The 22,707-nt window shown below is 34.3% G+C and overlaps 4 protein-coding genes across 5 annotated transcripts in view; 3 read left to right on the top strand and 1 right to left on the bottom strand.

Annotated features, from left to right (window-relative positions):
* The window catches only part of LOC108574566, a 22,252-nt gene extending 21,554 nt beyond the window's left edge, over positions 1–698 (top strand). The window contains exon 10 of the mRNA XM_017937176.1: positions 565–698. Coding sequence (XP_017792665.1) covers positions 565–698 — 134 coding nt within the window. The remainder of the gene's footprint in view (positions 1–564) is intronic.
* A 2,168-nt stretch (positions 699–2,866) lies between these two features.
* On the bottom strand, positions 2,867–16,684 carry LOC108574541. Its single transcript, XM_017937150.1, has 6 exons — positions 16,617–16,684; positions 5,304–7,397; positions 4,364–4,660; positions 3,825–4,055; positions 3,070–3,537; positions 2,867–2,887 (listed from the first exon to the last, which is right to left on the bottom strand). Exons 1-6 carry the CDS (start codon positions 16,629–16,631, stop codon positions 2,867–2,869), a joined length of 3,126 nt encoding a protein of 1,041 aa, XP_017792639.1. The 5' UTR covers positions 16,632–16,684.
* Positions 16,685–18,352: 1,668 nt separating this feature from the next.
* On the top strand, positions 18,353–19,509 carry LOC108574612 (putative protein TPRXL). The gene is made up of 2 exons (XM_017937232.1): positions 18,353–18,634; positions 18,867–19,509. The coding sequence occupies exons 1-2, from the start codon at positions 18,382–18,384 to the stop codon at positions 19,310–19,312; spliced, it is 699 nt and encodes a 232-aa protein (XP_017792721.1). The 5' UTR covers positions 18,353–18,381; the 3' UTR covers positions 19,313–19,509.
* A 1,995-nt stretch (positions 19,510–21,504) lies between these two features.
* The window catches only part of LOC108574583, a 17,389-nt gene continuing 16,186 nt past the window's right edge, over positions 21,505–22,707 (top strand). Inside the window, exon 1 of one of the 2 annotated variants that reach the window (XM_017937201.1) lies at positions 21,505–21,518. The gene's annotated coding sequence lies outside the window, so the exon portion shown is untranslated. Of the gene's footprint in view, positions 21,519–21,677; positions 21,801–22,707 lie in introns of those variants that run through there. The other variant, XM_017937200.1, reaches the window with a different exon arrangement.

The following is a 22,707-nucleotide window of genomic DNA, read 5'->3' as shown; positions in this document are numbered from 1 at the left end:
CGGGATAGAAAAACGTAAAATTAAAAAAGTTGATATTTAAATCGCTTGGTTGCCTCGATTCACGTTTCATGCTTATCTTTTCTTCGCTGTCCTTGTCTACGTTCGGCAAACTACAAAGGCGGGCGCGAGGCTCGAAAACGTAGCCCCTGACTCTACAAGGGTCAGGTTTAGCTTCCTTGCGGTCTGACACTTGTGGAGAATATACTGTATACTGTAATGGGAAAACCGGTGCTGAGTTGACTTCCAACGGCCCTTATCTCACCCTACTGACGTTTCGGCGATCAGATTTCATGTTTTTCACGCTTGTCTGATTTTACGACCTCACTGTAACTTTGTCACCAACTATACTCACAATCACTGACCCGTGCGCGCCTCTTTCACCCTAATTTTTCCTCATAACCGCGCAGTGCTAAACGTGCGCCGCTGTTACTTTACATATTACATATACATATATACTTAGAAAAACATGTTTTCAAACAATTATACAACGACAATTGAAAATACGTATGTTTAATTTTCAGGAGCTGTATCGCTGAAATATAATTTTTTTTCTTATTGTTGTAGGTATAATGCGTGATCGTATTGGAAGTTACACATCATGCATTATTATGATAAATTGCATTACAGCGTTTACAGTGATAATATGGACAGTGGAAATACTGATCGTTCGAAGTAGAAAATCGCAAGAGATAAAATAAAGAAAAGAAAATTCCTAATTGTATATACGCTGTACATTTATTTTGTGACTATAGAATTCTTTATATGTGTAGCAATGATTATCAGCAATTCACGTTATCAAACGAACTCATTTATTGTATTTATTGCCTAAATTCGCAAATAAAAATGGACGAAAGAAGGGAGAAACTGTAAGATAGAAAATCTCTTTCTCTTGCAAGAGAAATTTTTTATTTTTTAGACTACAAGAAGTCGAAAAATCTTTTGTATTTAATTATAAAAATTGTACAGTAAATTATTTGATATTATTGAAAAGGTGACTTGATGTAGTACGTCTTCTTGATACCTTGCGTTTGTAACGTTAAAATGACACTTTTTCTACGAAACAACTGCTGTATCATTCTCAACTTTAATTAAGGTCATACGCTTGTTCAATGTCGTTTGCTACAGGAACAGACTTAATGACGTGAAGTGTTTCGTTATCGTACCTCTTAACAACCATGATCTTTCGCAAGAACAATAGGTCGTTTCTCTTCAGAATCTTTCGGTAAAAGTTCCCACACGCCACAAAGGAAATGACAAAGTACTAAAAGTTTTGTTTAAAGAAAGCGATTACACAGGTATTATGTAGATGTTCAACATGTACCCGAATAATAATCAAAGATTTTTAATTTAGATATTTTTAAGTAAATTATACAGAACTAAATTATTTTCAATCGCAGTTTACCTCCAACTACCTTGAACGACCTTTAACCATAGGTCACTGTATACGCTTGAAACGCTCTATTTCATTAAAAAAAAACTTCTTCTCTACATTTCTACTTGCAAAAAAAATCTATCGACGTCAGATTTAATATTTTCCTTAAAACTAAAAATTCACTTTCCCCAAAACCTAGGCGAGTTACTCAAATGGCCTGTTTTCGATGCCTTATATTGTACACTTGTTAAGAAATATTTGAAAATTAGAGCATATGTTTGTTTTTCCATATTTCTTGTATCTTTTTACAACGTTTAATAATAAATTAGAGAGTGTAGTCATGTTCAATTTCAGTCACGAAATTATGGTAAAATGCTCGCACTTTTCAATTGATGAAACAACGTGAACCGGAATACAATCTCCTTTCACCATATAATTGGGAAAGTCTTAAACATTGTCAATCCAGTGGTACGCGGAATACGTATGAATGGGCATAGACTGTAACAGCGGAATACAAATAGGTAGACTGTTTTTGGCTGGTTTTCAATTATGCAAAATCATCGAAAGTAACGATACAGAAAAACATGTGAGGCGATTATTAAAAAAAGAAAAAAAATAACGAACTTAAATTCATTTTGAAGAATAATTTATATTTTGGTTGATAAAAGGTTCAATTTCAAGAAATTATAAATAAATGTCCTCACATTACAGAAATAAAAATTCTCAAGTATTCTGCACACACAATATGTACTCACATTAAACAATTTTTTTAATCTTGACGCGTTATCAGAGCTGGATAAAAGATTATTTCAAATAGTAAATAGTCTATTTTATTTTAAATCGTGCGTATAAATTGTAAAAATAAAGTAGCTTACTTTTTTGCGACGAGCTTTTAAAAATATTTTTTCTCTAAATTTTTCCCAGCTCTGAATATTATTCCTTAAATTCATACTTGGAAGTTTTAATAGTTTTATAATTTATTTGACATTTTTTTCACTATTTTACAATTAGAATCCTAAAATTTACACGCAAACTTATCGATACTTACAATTATCTTTATTCGTCTAACTTATGATATGTTTTTACGTTTACGTGTATTTACAAAGTAACATATAATCGATAAATCATCGATATGTTAATGAAAATATACTTTTGTAGGACTTGTGTCATTCTAAAATGTAGTTTCGCTTCGTCTACAAAGCCGAAATAAGAAATAAAGTTGAAACTTAACGCCTTGCGCATCTTTTTACAAACACACCTAACCTAACTTATTTACTTTACACGCGATTTATTGGCGGACGTAATGTAAACGTATAAAATTACATACTGGCCGTAGAATAGTTCTATTCTTTCACTTAGAGCACTAAAATTATTTCATTCGTATTTTGCAACACTAATCAAATAATAGGAAGTCTTTAAAATTTCAATATTACAAATGAATAATCAATTATAAATTATACTCTTCAGTGTCCGTATTTAAAAGACAGTTTCATGTCATCGTTTAGCACGTGAAACCTATAAATAATATAATTGTCATTTTGCATAAATTTCTCATTTCGTACCCGTGATATATTTCTTTTTTTCTGCATATGTTGTGCAATTTTCAATTTTTTTTTTTTTTTAACGTGTTATAAAGAAAAATCTTGAAAAATTTATGTAACAAAATTTCTTCAATACTTTTTGTTAATTTATTTTACCTTCGAATGTCCAGAATAAAGTACTGGTCTATCAACGATGTCCTCGGACGCTGTTTCGTCGGTTTCGTCTAAATTCAACGAAGCAAATTGTTCGTGTTCCATAATACCCCATAAAGGAATATTTTCTTTCCCTGTTGACGCGACAGCGAGATTATTTACCGCTTGTGGAAGTACCTGATAAGCCTTCTCGATGGCCTCGAATTCGCTTAAGTTGGACTTGTTATTGTTTGCATCGTTAATGGTCGATTCGCTTCTTTTCTGTGAATTTTCTCTTTCCCACTCTCTTTCTCGCTTTTTCAAATCGTTCTTCGAGGACTTTTCTGGTACTGGTTGTGGTGTTACCACATAAACTCTTTCTTTATTCCCAGGTAATATTGACACTGAGTACGTTTCCCATGTTGACTTCTCTTTCATCCCGGAACCGCTGGCTGTTGCTTTAGAGCCGTCGATTCGTATAGTTGTGTCAGGCTGGAAATGAATGTTTAACATATCTATGAAAATGAATTCTGAAATAAATTGGTGGCTGTAAATATTAATATTTATGTTATAATATTAATATAATAATATAATAATATTAAAAATATTTTTTTATATTAAGAACACCAAAAATATTAAGAACACCAAAAATATTAAGAATACCAAAAATATTAAAAATATTAATAACGTTATAGTAATAAAACAATGAGAAATTAAATTATGGACAGATAAAAAATGATAGGTAGAGCGTGTAAAGTTAGCAAGCAATAAATTACCGCTTGAATTTTTTCAATGTTGTAGCTCGTAGAGCCCTCATGCTCTACTTCGTTGAAAGTAAATCCAGCCAAGGAATACGTTTTTACACTTTCATGGTGATCTTTCGATTCGTTTGCATAGTTGGCTGGTTCTGTCGTTGTTAAATATTCCGTTGGTATCTTCTTCGATGGTAATAAGTAAGGATGCAAGGAACTAGGTAAAATAGTGCTGGACGTTGTAGGTTTCGAATACTCCTAAATAAATATGCAATGACAATTACCTTACATTTTTTTCTCTCTTTTAGCAGAATTGCTGCATTATTTTAACAATCTACGTAAATTGAAAAAAATTAAAAATAAAAATAATTTAGAATTAATTATCAAGTGTACATTTAACGAAGAAATTTTGTAAAATTTTAATTACTATACTTCACAATGTTCTATATAAAGGAGATTAAAAAACTCATTTCTAGAAAAAGAAGAAATTAGAAAATTATAAAGAATAAATGTTAAAATATATTTGAAGAAAATGATGAAAGATAATTTTGTATTTATAAACTTACTTGTATTGTCCAATTATCAATGTTCTTTTGTAACCTGCGTACATCGATGGAATTATTTGTTTTTACGACTTGCACGTTCAAATTGTTCGAATCATTGGAGTTAATCTGCGACTGATTGACAACTCGAATATCGTTCCTAGATTCTTGTTGAAGGTAGTTATCGATGTTCACTTCATGTAGAGGAGAAACTTTTCTCGGTTGCGTTCTTTCGAAGTTAGTTTTGACGCTCCAGTCTCCGTAAGAGTGTTGAAATGGAATTGGCGTGTATTCTGAGGTGTATGGTATAATAACCTGTACCTAAAATAACATTATTAATTCTAATTATTTTCACAAATAAAATATGTTGTCAGCAAATCACGGTAGAACAGGTTTTTAACCCTTTCATTATTGGCACTTATAGGCGATTTCAATATTTGTGCTGTTGGCGCCTTTTGGCGCACTTTCACTATAATTTTATCCTTTGGGCACTCTTATTTTAATGAAAACAAATTAAAAATTTTGCAATTTAAGAAATTTTTTCAAATTTACAATTTCTCGATTTAAGAAATTCCTTCAAATTTAAAATTCTGCAATTTAAGAAATTTTTTCAAATTTACAATTTCTCGATTTAAGAAATTCCTTCAAATTTAAAATTCTGCAATTTAAGAAATTCCTTCAAATTTAAAATTCTGCAATTTAAGAAATTTTTTCAAATTTAAAATTTTGCAATTTAAGAAATTCTTTCAAAGTTACAATTTCTCAATTTAAGAAATTCCTTCAAATTTAAAATTCTGCAATTTAAGAAATTCCTTCAAATTTAAAATTCTGCAATTTAAGAAATTTTTTCAAATTTAAATTTTGATACAGTGAAAACGAAAGGTTTTGCTACTACTAAAATCTCCCGTTAAGTATTTTACTGTAATACTTAAAACTAAAAATTTAGACAAACGATTTCACTTACTTGCTTGTTTCGTTTTATACTCAACTGCTTCTGAACCGTATCCTTCGTGTCCTTTGAATACTGACTATCCTGCTTTCGAGAATCTTCCGGAGAAGAATCGTTCCACTGAGCAAGATGATTCAAAGACACATGATTCTTCAAAGAATCGTTCCTCGAATTTGGCGCATTCGGCAACAAATTCGACCACAAAAATCCTTGCTGTCCATATAACGGATTATGCAAAACGTTCGGTTGATTTGTGTATTGTGCGTTAATTGTCGACGTTTCAACCTGTTGATTTCTATTATTTTCTGGTAAATTTACGACCGCGTACGCCGACGTTCCAAAAACACTGTTGATATTTCGAATATCCGAGGAAGAATAAGACTCGGTTGTCTTGACAAAACTAGACGTATCTTCGTCGAAGATACTATCAGTTCCTAGATTGTAATCCGTGGTCGTCTTTATTGTACTGTCAGACACTCCATAGATATCCGTATACCCAACAGTGGATGTTGACCATTGAGTATCGGTACGACTTTCACCTTTCTTCGTCAGATCCAGCAATGGTGATTCCTCAAAGTGTATCAGTCCTTCTCGAACAGAAGAACCAGTCACAAGAGACAACTGAGTCGTCACCTGTGAATCCTTATTAACACTGCCACTAGGCGACAAATCGCCCGAGTACTGATAATTCGAATTACCAATCTGATGATTATTAAAATCAGAATTTCCAAAACTAGCCGAAGGATTCGAATCAGGTGTCAAATGATTCAAACCAGCATTGTGATCCAAGTTCGATTTAAACGAGTCGTAGTAATCGTTACTATTCTGACTGCTAAAATCATGATTCTCAATATTAGGCGATTCGAAGTTAACAACAGTATTCTGTTTATGTTGCACAGAATGACTCAAATCTCGATTATTTTCCTGCTTAGGGGTCGAAGGACTATTCCGATATTTCTGATCAGCAGGTTCGCTGTCAAAAATCGGACCACCGAACGATCCTTCGTGATCCAAATGCTCCTTACTGATCTCGACCTCGCGGTTCTGAGATACACCACTCACGTGTCCTTGATTCACTTGCGTTCCACTCGACGTTAAATCCTCGTTACCGTATAGATTGTAACTTTGATCGGTGTTCACCTGAGGATTTCTTTCCTCGTGGTTGGGCGTCGGTGTTACAGGCGCAGGTGGCGATTCGAACTGCTTCAAATTGTCTACATAAGGAGCGTTACTCAGGGTTGGCCTATCGGAGGGTTCTGCTTTGTAGAAAGGCATCAATCCAGGGTACAAAGGTTGCTGCCTGCTTTGTTCCACGGGTATCTGAGAGAACACCGGGACTCTAATCTCATCCGAAGCTGCGTACTGGATGTCGTGACTGCTCGGTTGATTGCCAGGAGGAAGATAACCGTCTGAAAGTTGCGGAGGGACCAGATACTGCTCCGAGTGATGTCCGCCGCCTTGCATCGGGATCCAGGGAATTTTGTTGCAAGGATTGCAGGGTTTTCCCTTGTTCACCGGCACGTAAGGACCGTCGATGCTTCTGCCAGGCGGAGGAACGTGTTGCACATTGTGCAAGGGTGCCGGAGGAACGTTGTAGATTTGTGGATTTGGGGGAGGACTTAGAGGTGGGACAGGATGCGCGCTGAAAGGAGTTGTGAGAAGTGGACCGGAATGTTGGGCTGGAGGAGGGGCGAGAGGAGGATACAAGGGTAGAGTGGCTTGTGATCCGAGTAGAGGGTGAAACGATGGGTCAGGTTGTGGAGCGGAGGGTTGATGGAACGGCGGTGGAGCGTAAGGTTGAGGGTGTGAAACGTACGGAGTTTCGAGGTGCGACTTTTGAGACGTGGGAGAGCCGAAACTGAAAGGATTCAGCCAGTTCATCAGTTGCGAGAAGTAGCCTGGAGTATCCTTCTGCGAAGGATTCGCTACTCGTCCTGCCCTAATCGAGTGAGGTCGCGGTGGCGGTGGTGGGACGAGATACTCGTTCAATGCGATTCTTCGAGCACGTCGAACGTAGGTTTCGCCGTTATTAGGTGATCCATCTCGATCGTTCTTCAGGTGCGATGACGTGTTGCATACGAAGATGTGGAAAAGTAATATTAACGTAACCTGGAACAGTGCAAAGTAACGATTAGCTTAATATTGAACGTTGAATTCATGTTTCTCTTCTTTTCGTGGAATTTATTTTATTTCTGCGGGAAGACTTCCCGTTGGATTACTAAAGATAAGTGAGCACTTAACACGTTCGTCGCCCAGCGTGAATCGGTCGAGTTCCTCGCGGGGCCCAAATCCGATAGTCGGAGCGCAAGAACGTAAACAAAACCCAGCGTGAATCGGTCGAGTTCCTCGCGGGGCCCAAATCCGATAGTCGGAGCGCAAGAACGTAGACAGAGCGATTAGTTGGAATTTGCGTTCTATGTTACCAGAAGAAGAGACAAACTCTCGAACGCCAGGAAGAAAGAAAAAATGTAAAAAAGGCTACAACATATTGTCCCAATTGTCCAAAATCACCAGAAATGTGTTCGAACTGTTTTAACGAATACCATGCTACGTAGTATAATGTTGTATTTTATTTTAAATATAAATTAATGTATAGCATAATATAGTGTGATATTCCATTAAATCCTTGTGTTACAAATGGGATTTTTATAAATTACTTGTAAAATCCTATTTAACTTGACGAAGAAGAACGTCACCCATATCTGGGTGACTGGGCCCCCACGGAAGCATACCCGTGGCGACGAACGTGTTAAAATGCGGAAATTACAAGACTCTGTCAATACGTGTTACGAATGAGTGGGTAGAAACATTGAAAAAATTGAAATATTTCGGTCTGTGTTCGAGAAGTTTGGTGTGTATCTTTGAAACAAGAAGGGTTGTGCAGGTCTGAGCGAACTAGTTGGTGTATAAAAGCTTATTAACCCCTTAACCTATGATTTCTTTTCTGACTATGCATCTAAGCGTCAGCCATTTAATGTTTCAGTACCATATCAGGCAACGAAAGCTGATCTGTTACAGATTAATTACATTTAGGAATCCTTAATTTTAGAAATTCAAACGAAAGTTAGGATTACAACGAATTTTTCTTACTAATATAACTACTTTTGTCATATCTTGACCAAAATCTCTGTCGCGAGTCTGACACGTTGTTGTCGGTTAAAGGGTTAATTGCAATAGCTGAGTACAACGAATGGCACCGTTGATAATTTTAAAAAAGAGCAATGTATCTATTGTCTAGTCAACAATAGGGTGGTAATTATGATCAACAGTTGCCATTCTTTGCCCCATCCTGTATGCGGCATATTTTAGAAAACGATGTTGAACACCCTCGAGTGACCGTTTGCGTTTAACCCTTTGACAGTCTAATGAAATTATGAATCACATTTTTGAAACAAGGGATACAATAGTTGTGACAATAATATCTCGCCCCTTTTCAACTTTCTTCCTAAGAGTCTCTCTCGAGCTAAACAGTTAAGTATTTGGCGCTTTGGAAGGGTTAACACGGTAAGGAGACTAAATAATCACAGCATACTCTAAGCAAGGTCTTATTTTATATTTCAACACTTGATTCAGTCTTCGAGATAAAACAAATCGATGAAATAAATATGTCGTTTAATTAAGACAGTTTAATGTATACCACGAGAAATTGGATATCTCCAGACCAATCGTAGTTAATAAAACATATCACATCTCTAATAGAATATAAAAATTCATGAAGGTGAGTAACATTCTTAGAAAACATCGTACACTTCCCACAGTAGTCAATAACCAGGGAAAATAAACGCAGGGTAAACTAAAGTCGGTCACTTCCTGAGAAAAAATTCAAAGCCACTTTAAATTATGCCAGAACTACACAATTTCGCTCGAATTAAACCATTATACTAACTCCATACTCCTTTCTCAGTTAGACTAAAACTTGTATGTATCCTCACGTTTGGTATTCAATTGATCGTTTATTTTTTTTCATTCGATAAAATTTTGGCAATTTTTGAAATTTTACGATTTCTAATTCAACGAAAGACGCTCTAAAAAATTTGAAAAAAAAAAATAGTACAAGTGGACGAAAATAGAGTATTTTATTGTAATTTTTTTTTTTGCAACATGTAACGAGAAAATTTTTCTTACTTTCAGGCTGTTAGTTATTTAATAGAAATTTTCATAACTAATTAGATAGAATCATAGTGAACGCGTTACTGTTTGTATAATACAACTGCAGGCGCGACGATAAGTAAAACGAAATTTAAAGGATAATTGGTCGGTGTATTTTCAAACAAATATTCAATTAAATTATCAAAAATAAAAGGTCAGAAGTGAAAGGAGAACAAGTATAGCATAAAATTAAGCGTAGAGAAGATTTGAGCGGAATAACTATTGCTCACGTTTCTCACGAATCAGAGATTGAATGGTGTTCCCGTGGAACTCCATGTGCTATTTTACATCTACTGTAAAATATGCGGACGTGTGAGAGAGAACGAGAGTACTCGTGGATAACCGTACTTAGCGCGAAAACCGGAACTGCATAAGAAAGTGAACAAATGGAAAAATAAGATACGGTCCCCTCATATCACTTTTAAACCTACTAACATCAAAGTCAACGTACTTAATATTTTTAGTATTAAAAAGTAGCGTAGTTGCACAAGTGAAAGTAGCAAACAGTGACATATTTTTAATCGTACTTTTTGCAAAAATGTTGCAGGAAAAGTTAATGTTAAAAATATTAAGAATACTAAAAATATTAGAAATATTAATAATGTTATGTTACGAACTGTTACTTGCACCATTTTAAACGTGACTAGAGAGAAACAGTTTAAAATTACATTTATATAACCACACTTTAGGTTTATTTATTAGGTGTACAAGTTAATTTGGTGCCTTTTTTCAGAAAGTCTCGGAGACTTCATCGACATTCAGAATCGCCATACTTTTTCAGAGAGGGAATTCGTCAGTTATCGAATAAATGAAAAAATGTCATTAAAAATTAAATTTACTTAAAGAAGAAATCTCAAAAATTAATTTTCCTGAAAGAAGAAATCTGAAAAATTAAATTTACTGAAAGAAGAAATCTGAAAAATTAAATTTACTGAAAGAAGAAATCTGAAAAATTAAATTTACTGAAAGAAGAAATCTGAAAAATTAAATTTACTGAAAGAAGAAATCTGAAAAATTAAATTTACTGAAAGAAGAAATCTGAAAAATTAAATTTACTGAAAGAAGAAATCTGAAAAATTAAATTTACTGAAAGAAGAAATCTGAAAAATTAAATTTACTGAAAGAAGAAATCTGAAAAATTAAATTTACTGAAAGAAGAAATCTGAAAAATTAAATTTACTGAAAGAAGAAATCTGAAAAATTAAATTTACTGAAAGAAGAAATCTGAAAAATTAAATTTACTGAAAGAAGAAATCTGAAAAATTAAATTTACTGAAAGAAGAAATCTGAAAAATTAAATTTACTGAAAGAAGAAATCTGAAAAATTAAATTTACTGAAAGAAGAAATCTGAAAAATTAAATTTACTTAAAGAAGAAATCTGAAAAATTAAATTTACTGAAAGAAGAAATCTCAAAAATTAAAATTTGTAAATAATTTATTTGAATATATTTACTGTCACTTTCTACATTACATTGAGAAGAAATTACAGAAAAATATAATAGAGAAATTTTGTAACTTCCTAAATTACACAGTGATATAGTCAACATCGAATTAAGTTCCAATGGAAGTTCAGTTCGAATAGCAAAGTTATTCTTTCGAAGTTACCATTTACACTCAGAAATTACTATAAAATTATTTTCAAATCGAGAAGACAATCCAATTCAATTTTCATATTATTTTCACGTAGTATAATATTGTTTAAAATGATTTATCAATGTCTGCTCCTCAATTATGACGATTAAAAGAACAAAAAAAACACGTCCTACTGTCAAAATGTGAGGAAATTATTATCAAAGTTACATTACAGTCCAATTTCAAGTCGAGGGGACATTCAAATTGAATTTTGCATCATTTTCACCTACAATATTCTTTCCAATGATTTATCAACGTCTGCTCCTCAATTACGATGATTAAAAGAAAAAAAAAAACATCCTACTGTCAAAATGTGAGGAAATTATTACCGAACATCTATTGTAGTCTAATTTGAACTATCGAAAAGTGGCATACAATTAGTCGTGTTTGAGATAGATCTGTTTTTCATTGAGGAGAGCCTAAGTGGTTCACACATAGTAATATCGCAAGAGTGTATAGGAGAGAGACATTCGTACAGCCAGAGGTAATGTAGGTAAGTGGGCTGTGGGTATTACGAGAGTTGACCTATAGTGAGAAGATGTAATACGTGGTTGCATGTAATCTGTATAATAAGCGTTCAACAAGGTGTTAGTGCATGCATATGAGGAGCACGTGTGCCAGAATGAACGTCAACGCTAATCAAGATTAACCGATGCCAATAATGATGGTGCCATTTACATTCCGCTCAGATAACTCAAAATCAAATAATACCGTCATTCACCAGAAAAAGAATGAAAATTTCCAAAGAAAATCCTTCATTCTTCGGCATTAGAAACTTGCGAGACTTAAAGACTTACGACACGTATATGTCATTTTTTCAACTGTTAATTACCACGCGAACGAGAATGATTTTGACGACGAGAAACGATGTTGTATATTTTTAGTTGTTTTTAGACGAAGTTACAGTTAACACGAATCTTGGGTATTTCAATAAAGTGGTACATTAAAATATGTTGTAAAATTACGAATATTTTAATATATGCGAAATTTTGGTACTTGAGTAATTCGGTGAAAATAAAAATTGAAATGTACATTTGTATAGTAAAAGAAACTCGTTTTTTTTTAACGAATAAAAATTTGGCACGTGAGCAATATATTAATATCTGTATAATTTTTTGTCCGATATATATTTTTTAACGTTTTCCAATACGATTCGTTAACAAGAACGAGGTAAAAAGTTTTTTAGCTACGCTGTTGTGCTATTTTTTGGTTAATTTATTACCAGAGCAACAAATGAACTTGTTAAGAAGTTGATAAAAAGAGATAAGAGAAAATCTGGAAATTGTACACTTGGGAAAGAAACTTGAGTGGGAAACAATTACAGGAATACCTTAATAACGAGAGCTGATCGTGTATTCTGCTTTTCCAGCGAACTTCAGACAATAAATGTGAAATTAGTGTTCAATTTTCTTTTCTCGTTCTTTAATCAACAAATAAATAATTCCTCTTAGAAAATAGCGAGGTAACGAAAAAAAATTTCGTTTCGTCGCAAAGTTCAAATATTTTACACCAATGTGAACCGTCGAGTGATACCAATACAGTCGATCAATCACACTTTTGAACGTTTTCTGTTGCAACAAATTCTTCTTCTTTCGAATACTGAAATACTAATGGTAGATGTATCGTGCAAATTAGAAAATTTGTGCAAATTAAAGAATAAAATAATACTAATGTAGCATGAAAAGTACAAAATTGCAAAAAAAATTGCAATACTTGGAAATTGAAATTTCGCAAATCTGGAAATCAAAAAATGACCTTTTCGATAAACGAAGCCATTTTTAACCAAATTTTAATCATTTCTACCTTTCAACATCCCGAACAATATATGCAAATTTCAGATTTGTGCGATTTCATTTTCCAGGTGTTGCAATTCTCTCTTTTTCAGCGAGCAATGCACAACATTCGCCTAATTTTCAAACACCCATCTGCTCCGTTGATCGAGGTACATTTTACATAAATCACGTGATTATTTATCGAAGAAAAAACCTCGAGCTTATTCGAGGAAAATCGGTATTGACAGTGCGATAAGAAGAAGACGCGTGCAAACGGAAAGCGACAGATTTAGGTCGTAAACGGAAGAGTTTCGCTCCTCTGTTGGCACAATACCAAACGACGAGGATCATTCGAAAGCGTCGAGCATATTATGTTTCCCTCGCATCATTCACTACGTTCCTCTTGGATCATGCACGATTGCCAATTCGCAATGTTTACAAATCAGTTTTGGCTTTCGACAACTGTTTCAAACGGACATATCAACGTATTAATTTATCGCTGAAACTTGAAAGTCCGCGCAGAAAGGAGGAATTCAAGTTGGAGAATTTAAATTGCACTCAGAAGTTTCAGATTTAAACTTCAAATTAAATTTAAAAATTTTAATTCAACGTAAAGTTTCAAGTTTCGTTTGAAACCGTTGTGAGAAAATTATCAGAAAGCGTTGTTCCATTGTAAAATGTCCAAAAAATCACTTCTTTACCAGATTTGACAAATTTTTACGAGTCGTATGAATATTTTCAATAATACGTTTCATAAAATTTCAGTAAATTCAAACACTGAAATCTGATTATCTTCTTTTGCACTATATAATTGTTTTTCTTCTATATAAGTATAAATCTTAAGCCTCGAGTGAAATTTACATAGAGTGGATCTTGTAATTTGCACAAATTACATCAATCCGAAATCGAATGGTTTCACAATCACGTCTATTTTTCCAGATTTTCATTTTTCTAATGCAACAACACACGAAAGAAATACACTTACGTTTTCTGAATGAAACTGTATATATTTTTTGCGCGAATCCATTATTTTCAACATTTCGCATATAAAAGTATTGAGACAAGGTATTTAGAAAATAAATAATTCACGAGATATTTAACCTTCTTTATTAAAGCGAAACCTGGCTTACAAGATTTCTTGGAGAAAACTGATTTGTATTTGTAGAGTATTCGTTTCGGTCTTTATTTGTGAGGCTATTTAAGAAATAAAGTCTGCACACGTTCGTGTGACAGAGGAACGTTTGGAAACCGTAGTGAATAAAAGCGTAATTTTGAAAAAAAACTTCATCCAAGGCGTTGATCCCATTTTCAAGCTTATCCGATAGGTCGAAGTGCTTGGAAAATTGAACAATCTTGTAAAAATCGGCGCGGTATAAGAGAAAAACAAAATGCAACTTTAATATTGCTAACGTCGCTTAGTTCATCCTGAGGCGAAAGTGGATTGATCGAGAGTGAATTTCTTGGAATGGTTACATTTTGGTCATGTCCCTCGGAACGTTATGTTGCTGGACTTTAAATTGGCGATTTTGAATTGAAAGGCTTCGCGTTGTATGCTTTTCATGGTAAATCAAGCACTTGCTCTTGCACGCAATCTGACGTATGTAAATGCATACAAAGTAAGTACACGCCTTATTCTAACAAGGCATGTAAGAACACGTTGTGTATTTAGCTGTGTTACGTTACGTACACACTTCTCGAAAAGTGGCAATGTTTCGTTGGTTATTTCGATATTATTAGGTCGTTGCGTATGAAATGGCGGATTCGTTAATGAAACTTTAACCCAAGAGCGGTCTTCGGGTCTTTTTTGACCCACCGCCTTTCCATATTTTTGGTAATTTTTGCCGTTATCAAGTACACGTTCCTTAACATTATTTTAAACGTTTATTCTCTAGGTTCATATGTCGTGTTGGAAGCAAAAATTGTTTCACATAAGGTCTTTAGGTCCTTTTTGTACCCAAACGAAGAACGCAGCAGGGTTAAACCTTAGTAACGTAGCCAAAACTAAACTTTATTTATCAAAACAGATTCCAGCAGATTCGACGCATTTTTTCCAACGAATTACAAATGCTTTTAGTCTATTATTATGCAAATCTGACTATTGGTAACAAATTCCACAAATGCATTCTTAATTCTTGAATATCTTTCCTGTTGCAAAATCATCTAAATGCTTAAACCAACGTTCTGTTCTCCGTTCACCAGCTCTTCTCATCCCAAATGCAGTGTACATCAACATTACACAGTGCCTCTACTGCGCCATGTCCCAGTTTAAATTCGTGAAAAGGAAATCACCCAAGTCTGATTAGAATCCATTTTCTACTTTTAATATAACCTTAATCTAGCTTTGTCAGCGAAACAAGTGTTGCGTTTAAAACAGCAGACTGTAGGTTTCACTTTTTCATATGACAATCACCATGATTCGAGTTTATAAAAACAAAACAGAACTCGCCAGCACGCGAAAAACCGCCATTTTGTATGCAACGACCTAATAATTTCTTTCGCTTAAATTATTCAATTTTCTTTCATCAACGCGTACAGCAACGCTGTAAAACGAATTTAACCCCGTAATCTTTGTTCGATGATGTTCTATTTTTCACGCGAAAATTACTATTTCACGGAGATCGTTGAAATATTTGAATAATTTTCGAATGAAACAAAACGACGGTTCAGGGAAATAACGTGAGATAAAAGTAAAACGGTGGGGTTAATTGATAAATGATCAATTAAAATGCGTACGTAAAATGTATTTATGCAATACAAATGGGTTTAGTTGAAAATAGCAATTTATCTCTGGTTGTATAGCTTTCGCCTGATAATACCTATGGCTGAAAAGTCGAACATCTACTTACTCTCTCGAATACATTGCAAAATTAATGAAATACATATGTGTATACAGAGTTTCTAATTTTCTAACTATGCTACGTAATCTATAATACAAGAACAATGAATTGAACGCATACTTCACTTCATTCTACATAAAAAAGCGCGGTATCTACTTTGTTAAGAAAGTGTTAACAGTGTTTCAAAGTTATTCAATTTGTGAGAATGTATTATAAAATTGTTAATTATAGTATATATTTAGAGGCTGATTTTATGAACAAAGTAAATTAATTTCAATATATTAAATAGAAATAAGTGAGAATTATTAAACATATTTTGCATATTGTACAACAATTAAGAAAGAGTATGCATACACATATTGAAATATATCACACACTTGAATTTTGTAGAATGTTTAATTACAGAAGTAGAAAAATTAATTCCTGATATTTGCAGAAATCTTCACGCAGAAAAATTCAAATTCTATTCGTGTTACATCAAATACTATTCTTTTATTCCCTCTAAATTGATATAACATGTATGTCCAATTAAAGTATTCTAATGAAAAAATTATCGAAATAGCAGCTAAAATAATGACATACAATGGTGTGCTAAAAATTTAGAAAATAAAATTCTAGTATCGCCATTTCTTTTTTTTAAATACAGTTCAAATCAACATTTTGGTTATCAGCAACCACAATTGGCGGTTACTCTATATTTCACAATAAAGGTTTATTCTACAAATGAATTAGACTGCTTTCTTAAAATTTTCTTCTGTTTCAAATTTTCTTCCCTCTCAACAGTTTGAAAAATCTTTTCTAAAATCGCGGCACACTTTTCCATACTTTTCGAGTACCATTTTCTTAAATTACCACAACTGACACTTTCGAATAAACAAAAAAACGTCGATTCTCTCGTGAGAGACTTCCGTTACTTAAAAATACTCTTTATACTCACTCGAAGAACGTGCATGTTTCACCGGCTCTTTTTCAAATGCCTTTCCTAAGGAGCATGTCACAGAGAACCACGTTAAAACGAACGTCACACTTTTCTATCCGATAAAAGAGAAATTGTAAAAAGTCACAGAAAGCAAGGATAGACCATGAAACGAAGAGAAAAAAAAAAAAAAAAAAAAAAAAAAATACAAACTCAACGTGTCATTCCTTTCAGTAACATACGATTGAGATGCACACGATGCGGAAGAACGGTCGTTTCTCACGGCAAAATGAAGGCTGAGGAACAAGGACGCTGTGAGCGAAGGAGTCTTGCGGATGGAAACTTCGAAGAGGGAGGAGAGTGAAGGAGAAAAAAACAGGAAGAAAGGTACGCACACTTCGTGTTAAGGTCAAAGAGAGAGTCTATTGGAGCGTCTTCCATGCAAGTCTCTTATATACATTTGCTCCTTCCTTCCTTCCTTCCTTCTCTCCTTCTCTCTTCCTCCATTTCTTCATCCTTTCTCTTGCTCCCGAAGAATCGAACTCCTTCTCTGCCCGCGCAACTCTCTTCCCCCCTGCGCGATATTTTTTTCTTTTACCTGCAAAACCTCCCGCTGGTGAACAATGCGGTTTCGAGGGAAACCTACCTGACTTTTGGGGTTGCTCGAAGGAGCCACCCGAACTCGCCAACCCTAACAGCGGTATCGGCTTTCGGGAAGAAAATCACGGTTGGGCTTTTGAACGCGAAGACTGGCAGGTATAAGGAGATACTAGAATATTCGCTACTCGTGGCTAACCGATGTTGTAAAAACTGGCCTTAAATATGGAAATTTTAAGTCGTCAAATTGTTGGTCTTCTTGCTTCGTATTGTAGACAATGAGGAAAGTAACGAAGTTTTGTGCTATTCTTCTTTTAAGACTCTTGTATGTAAACTTCGATTTTCTATTCAATTTCTGTAAAATATGATCAACGAGTACTTAAATTCGATTTTTTTTTCGAAGAGACAGTTCACTGTGAAAAAATTTCATTCTACAGTGTCGGTCATTTAATTATCTACTCTAGCTACGGTGGTACTCACACTTTCAAAATGTATTTTAGTGATACTGCATCGTTAACTCTTTTTTTATCTATAATAATTTTATGTCACTAACTATAATAAATTGTAATATATTTCAGTTGTACGAATTCAAATAAGGTGAAATATAATTTACTTCTATTGTACGAATTATTTCGTTTGTTTAAAAAAAGTACATCAAAAGGACAGACAGAAAAATACCATTAATGAAATGCGAAACTGCGACGATACAATTATTCTTACTTTTAAGGCATAACACATAGAGATTTTTTATCTAACCCTCCATTCTATTATGGAATTAATATTGATTGCAATATTAGTAATGAAATAAAAATAGTTAAAATTAAACTTTAAATCGAGATTTCTATTGATACTTTTACGCCAAGTGTAACAATAAGAATTAGCAATGCTAATTGTACCATTTAATACATAATAATAATAGAAAACTTTGAATCATTCCTGACAGTATATCTCGAAATCTTTCAAAATTATACACAACAGAGTAATAATATTTCATATACTTCCCTAGTCACAAGGAAGATGTAACAAGATATATGTACTACGTATGTAACTCATATTTGCTCGGAATTAAGAAGATTTCCATAATACCCTGCAGTAAAGCAATAAATTTGGCGAAGCTAATATATCCTCCACAGCAATTACATCAACGAGAGCATATCTTCATTCTCTGTATACCAGTGTAGCACACAAAATGAACGCGCTTCTTCTTGGTGTCGTGGTTCTCATCTCTAATTTCATTCCCATGGGAATGCCTCAAACGGTCCCTCCCAGTAAATGTGTGATGCAAGGATTATTTCCAATCGACGATGGAACGTGTCAAAACTACTACATGTGCATTTTTGACGGTGCCAAATTTGCTCCATATGGCCTAAAGTGTGCAGGAACGACCTTATTTGATCCTTCGCTGAAGTACTGCACTTCGGATTACTTTTGCACGCAAATTATCCATGACTCATCTTCAACGTCGATATCATGGCCTAAAGTGTGCAGGAACGACCTTATTTGATCCTTCGCTGAAGTACTGCACTTCGGATTACGTTTGCACGCAAATTATCCATGACTCATCTTCAACGTCGGAGTCATCTTCAACGTCGATATCGCCATCGGGGTCATCTTCACCATCGTCGTCGTCTGCGTCAACTTCAACGCTGACATCACCATCGGGGTCATCTTCACCATCGTCGTCGTCTGCGTCGACTTCAGCGCCGACATCACCATCGGGGTCATCTTCACCATCGTCGTCGTCTGCGTCGACTTCAGCGCCGACATCGCCATCGGGGTCATCTTCACCATCGTCATCGTCTGCGTCGACTTCAGCGCTGACATCGCCATCGGGGTCATCTTCACCATCGTCGTCGTCTGCGTCGACTTCAACGCCGACATCACCGTCGGCGACATCTTCAACATCGTCGTCTACGACAACTTCAAAGCCCACAACCGCACTTCCGTGCAATGGTAGATATCCGCTGCCAGACACCAAATGTCAAAAGTATTATTTCTGTTTCACGAATGGTGTAACAACTACCAGATATAATCTCACATGCCCAAATAGTTTACTATTTAACCCAGATAAACAAAAGTGTGTACTGCCTACAGCTTACTCTTGTCCACCAGTTGTATGAATTGTAACGAGAAACAACAGTAGTGAGTAATGACTAACGATAATTTGTGATTCAAGTAGATCAGGAATTTTTCTTAAATTTTGTCTTCTAATACGTTCTTACATTGTGTTTGTTACTTTGTTACTGGTATTTAAGGGTATCGAAATGTTTGAATTAGAAAATTGTTCTTGCATTAAATGGGTAATTAAAATGCAGCACAAGGGAAAAGGAATATTTTGAGAAAATTAAATTATAGTTAAGTTTGGTGTTTTGTATTTTTCTTCTAATGAATTACTTTACACAATTTATAATGATGTTTTTATGTTCGTTACTTGAAAGGATAGAATGAAATGTTTCGTTGAAATTGATGCACGTGAACAAAAATGATACTCTTGTAAATGCTGAAATTCAATTATGTATGTTTTTATTAGGTTTAGGTTATGAGAAGAAGTAAATGTATTATATTAATTCAAGAACATAGACAAATATGTAATGTATTATTTCAACGGTATAAAAAGTAAAAACAAAACTGTTTTTGCAAGAACATTTTGCAAAATTGCCTATAAAAAAGAAACAAATAAACAAACTTGCGTAGATAACTAATGCTTTGTTTTCGTATTATGTATATTCATTGTGTTTGTTCGTGCCAATAAATGAAAATAATGAAAATCCTTACCATAAACAAAGCAAAATATAGATGTATCACACAATGCATTTTTGTGTCACATAGTTCCGGTGCTCGCGACCTCGTTAAAATGTTTACGTCACATTCGACATTATCGAATCAGCGTAGAATGACATTGCAACACTAATAGTAACGGAAATTGAAAATAACAATAAGTGTGACTGTATGAATGAAGTATAAGTTCAGGCGAGATACAGGACAGACCTACTATTACTCAATGTACTTTTTTCTGTCATTACTGTCATAACCTCAATGCAAAAAAGTTATAACAACGTTTATTTTCTCAATTTAAATATTTTCGTTATGAATAGTCACTATAAATGATTAAAATATTTTTTGGCTACTGATAACCAATTATCTTTTGTAAGAAAATCTTTTTTGTCTCACGGTTCTGAGATTCTGAATCAGGACCAATCAAAAAGGTCAGTTTCGGGCGCCCGCCGTTACTCTAGGGCAGTGTTGTGAACGAACAAAGTTAGGGGCCAATAACGTCGACAGTCATTAAAGAGGAGTGGGGAACAGTAGTTGTGGTATTTAGGAATGTAAGCTCGTAGATTTAGAGGTAGGTATACGATAGTATGTGAGTGAGACGTTTCGTACCATCGGTTACTTTTTTCAGCACATGCCTTATGAAAGAATTTGTTAGCTGCATTTTTAATGGGCGAGAAAAGTAATTGCGTAAGCAATGAAGTCCTGGATTTGCAAGACTCTCTCATTCTCATATAATTATATACACATTTCTTCGAAACTCAATAGAAAATGCAAGATGTTCGACAACAGTTGGCAGAAAATTTAAGTGGTGATTTTACAAGTCAGAATAAGAAAAATCAAGAATAAAAAAATTGCGTTTGTTTTTTAGCTATTAACAATGAAAGATATCGTAGTGTAAAAGTTAGCGAATATTTGCAACTTTCATAAAAATATTTTCTTACCTTTTATATGATAAAGTATGTATGTTTATAGGGGGATGTAACAAAAAAGAATCTTTATATCTGTCGATTTTACCATGTTTGGTAGTTGAATTGAATGTAATTTCTAAGGTCACCGCTCTAAATCGTAGAGGGCACGACAAAACCACTGACTGTTTGCACGATCGGTATTTCAGAACATGAAGCACAGCCAGGTACAAAATCTCATCTGTGGTGATAGGTCTATTCTCTACTTCGTCTGTGGTGAGAGGTCTATTTTTGGTGGATAGGTTTTTTCTATACTTCGCTATGGTTTTTGTCCCCCACCTGTGATTGTATTAAAATAATTTATCTTCGGTTGATTAACTTTGCTATTTATAAAAGATTGCCAGATGGCGCTAACACACCGAAATCTCGACATTGTCAATGATCGGTGTTCATAATACGACATCTCGTGATTGCTAGTGGTTGTAGCACTACGATGTTTGTTTCCACAAGTTGCATTGGGATCGTGGGTGGTTCGTGATCAGACAGTGACTATGGTTTTCAAAAGCTGTCCAAAACGTGTTACTAGTACTGCAATATAATCAGTGGGTGGTGTCGCATTCGTGAAATATCTTTTAAACAGACATTGGTTAGTCTACCATGAATATGTTACCATTAATATCGCATACGAGATCTATGACCATTGGATAGTACTCGCAGCTATGTTCAACTTCTTCATGTGATAAGCCCGCGTGGCACAAATTAACAGTGAAATCAGATGTTCCTTATCCGTGGTTTTTGTGTTTCCTTCTTATTTCTAAGTGTATGATCGTGATAATTATAACATATTTATGCGTAATAAATATTAAAAGCTTCTGAAGATTTCTATAAACGGGGAAACCTGTTACAGTTTTTAATTCATGTTCCGAAGGTAAGATATGCTTCCCTAACTGAATTAATCACTACTTTCTAATTATAAGTTACTTCCCTTTCACACAGTCCATAATAAAATACTTGCAAAATCAGTGTTCCATTAGGACGTACGCAGATTTATGTAAATTACTTAATCCGAAGCACTCATGCGCGCGTCGGTTTAGTTTCTAATTTTTCTTTTTTTTTTACATTTTGTAAGTAGTCCACGCAAGTCAAAGATTATATAATACTTATCAATTACTTAACACACTTTTTAAACGAAAAGTGCATTTGTGAAAGTTACTTCTTAAAAGACGATAACGCAATTAAGTACAAATTTAGAAAGCTTAGCACTGTGCTGGTGCTCGTTTAGTAAGCAATTAAACCACAATGTAGCGATGACAAACAATATTGTTTTAACGCTTTCAAGCATGATGTGGACTCTGCATAATACCGCAACATGTTCGTGAAATAGGACACCAAATGATCGATTACTTTATTCCAATAGGCCTTTCCCTGCTCTAATTCGTGTTGGTCCGAGTGCAATGCGATGACAAAATCGCACAAATTTCAGTCACACGTCAGAATACATTAAGAGTGATACAATTGTGAAAAAAAGAATGCTATCGTCACGTTAAATGTTAGAATACTGCATTCTTCGTGCTTCTATCACTGCGTGGCTGTATTGTGCAAAAACACTTATTAAAAAGTTATTTTGCTTTCACCGAAGTTATGCTAATCTTATTGGTACGCGATAAGAAACATAACATGTGTATTATAAAAAAGATAAGCAGAAATGACTGGCACTGAACAGGTCAATACGATTAAATATCTCTAAAGACAGTATGTATTGATAACACAGCAGTTAGTTAAATTTTAAGTAAATTTTAAAAATGGAAAATTTGAATAATATATATTTAAAAAAA

The sequence above is a fragment of the Habropoda laboriosa genome, unplaced genomic scaffold (assembly GCF_001263275.1).
Source record: "Habropoda laboriosa isolate 0110345459 unplaced genomic scaffold, ASM126327v1 scaffold175, whole genome shotgun sequence".
In the NCBI taxonomy this organism is placed as follows: domain Eukaryota; kingdom Metazoa; phylum Arthropoda; class Insecta; order Hymenoptera; family Apidae; genus Habropoda; species Habropoda laboriosa.
Note: the sequence above shows the minus strand (reverse complement) of the source record. Positions and strands in the feature narration are given on the sequence as shown.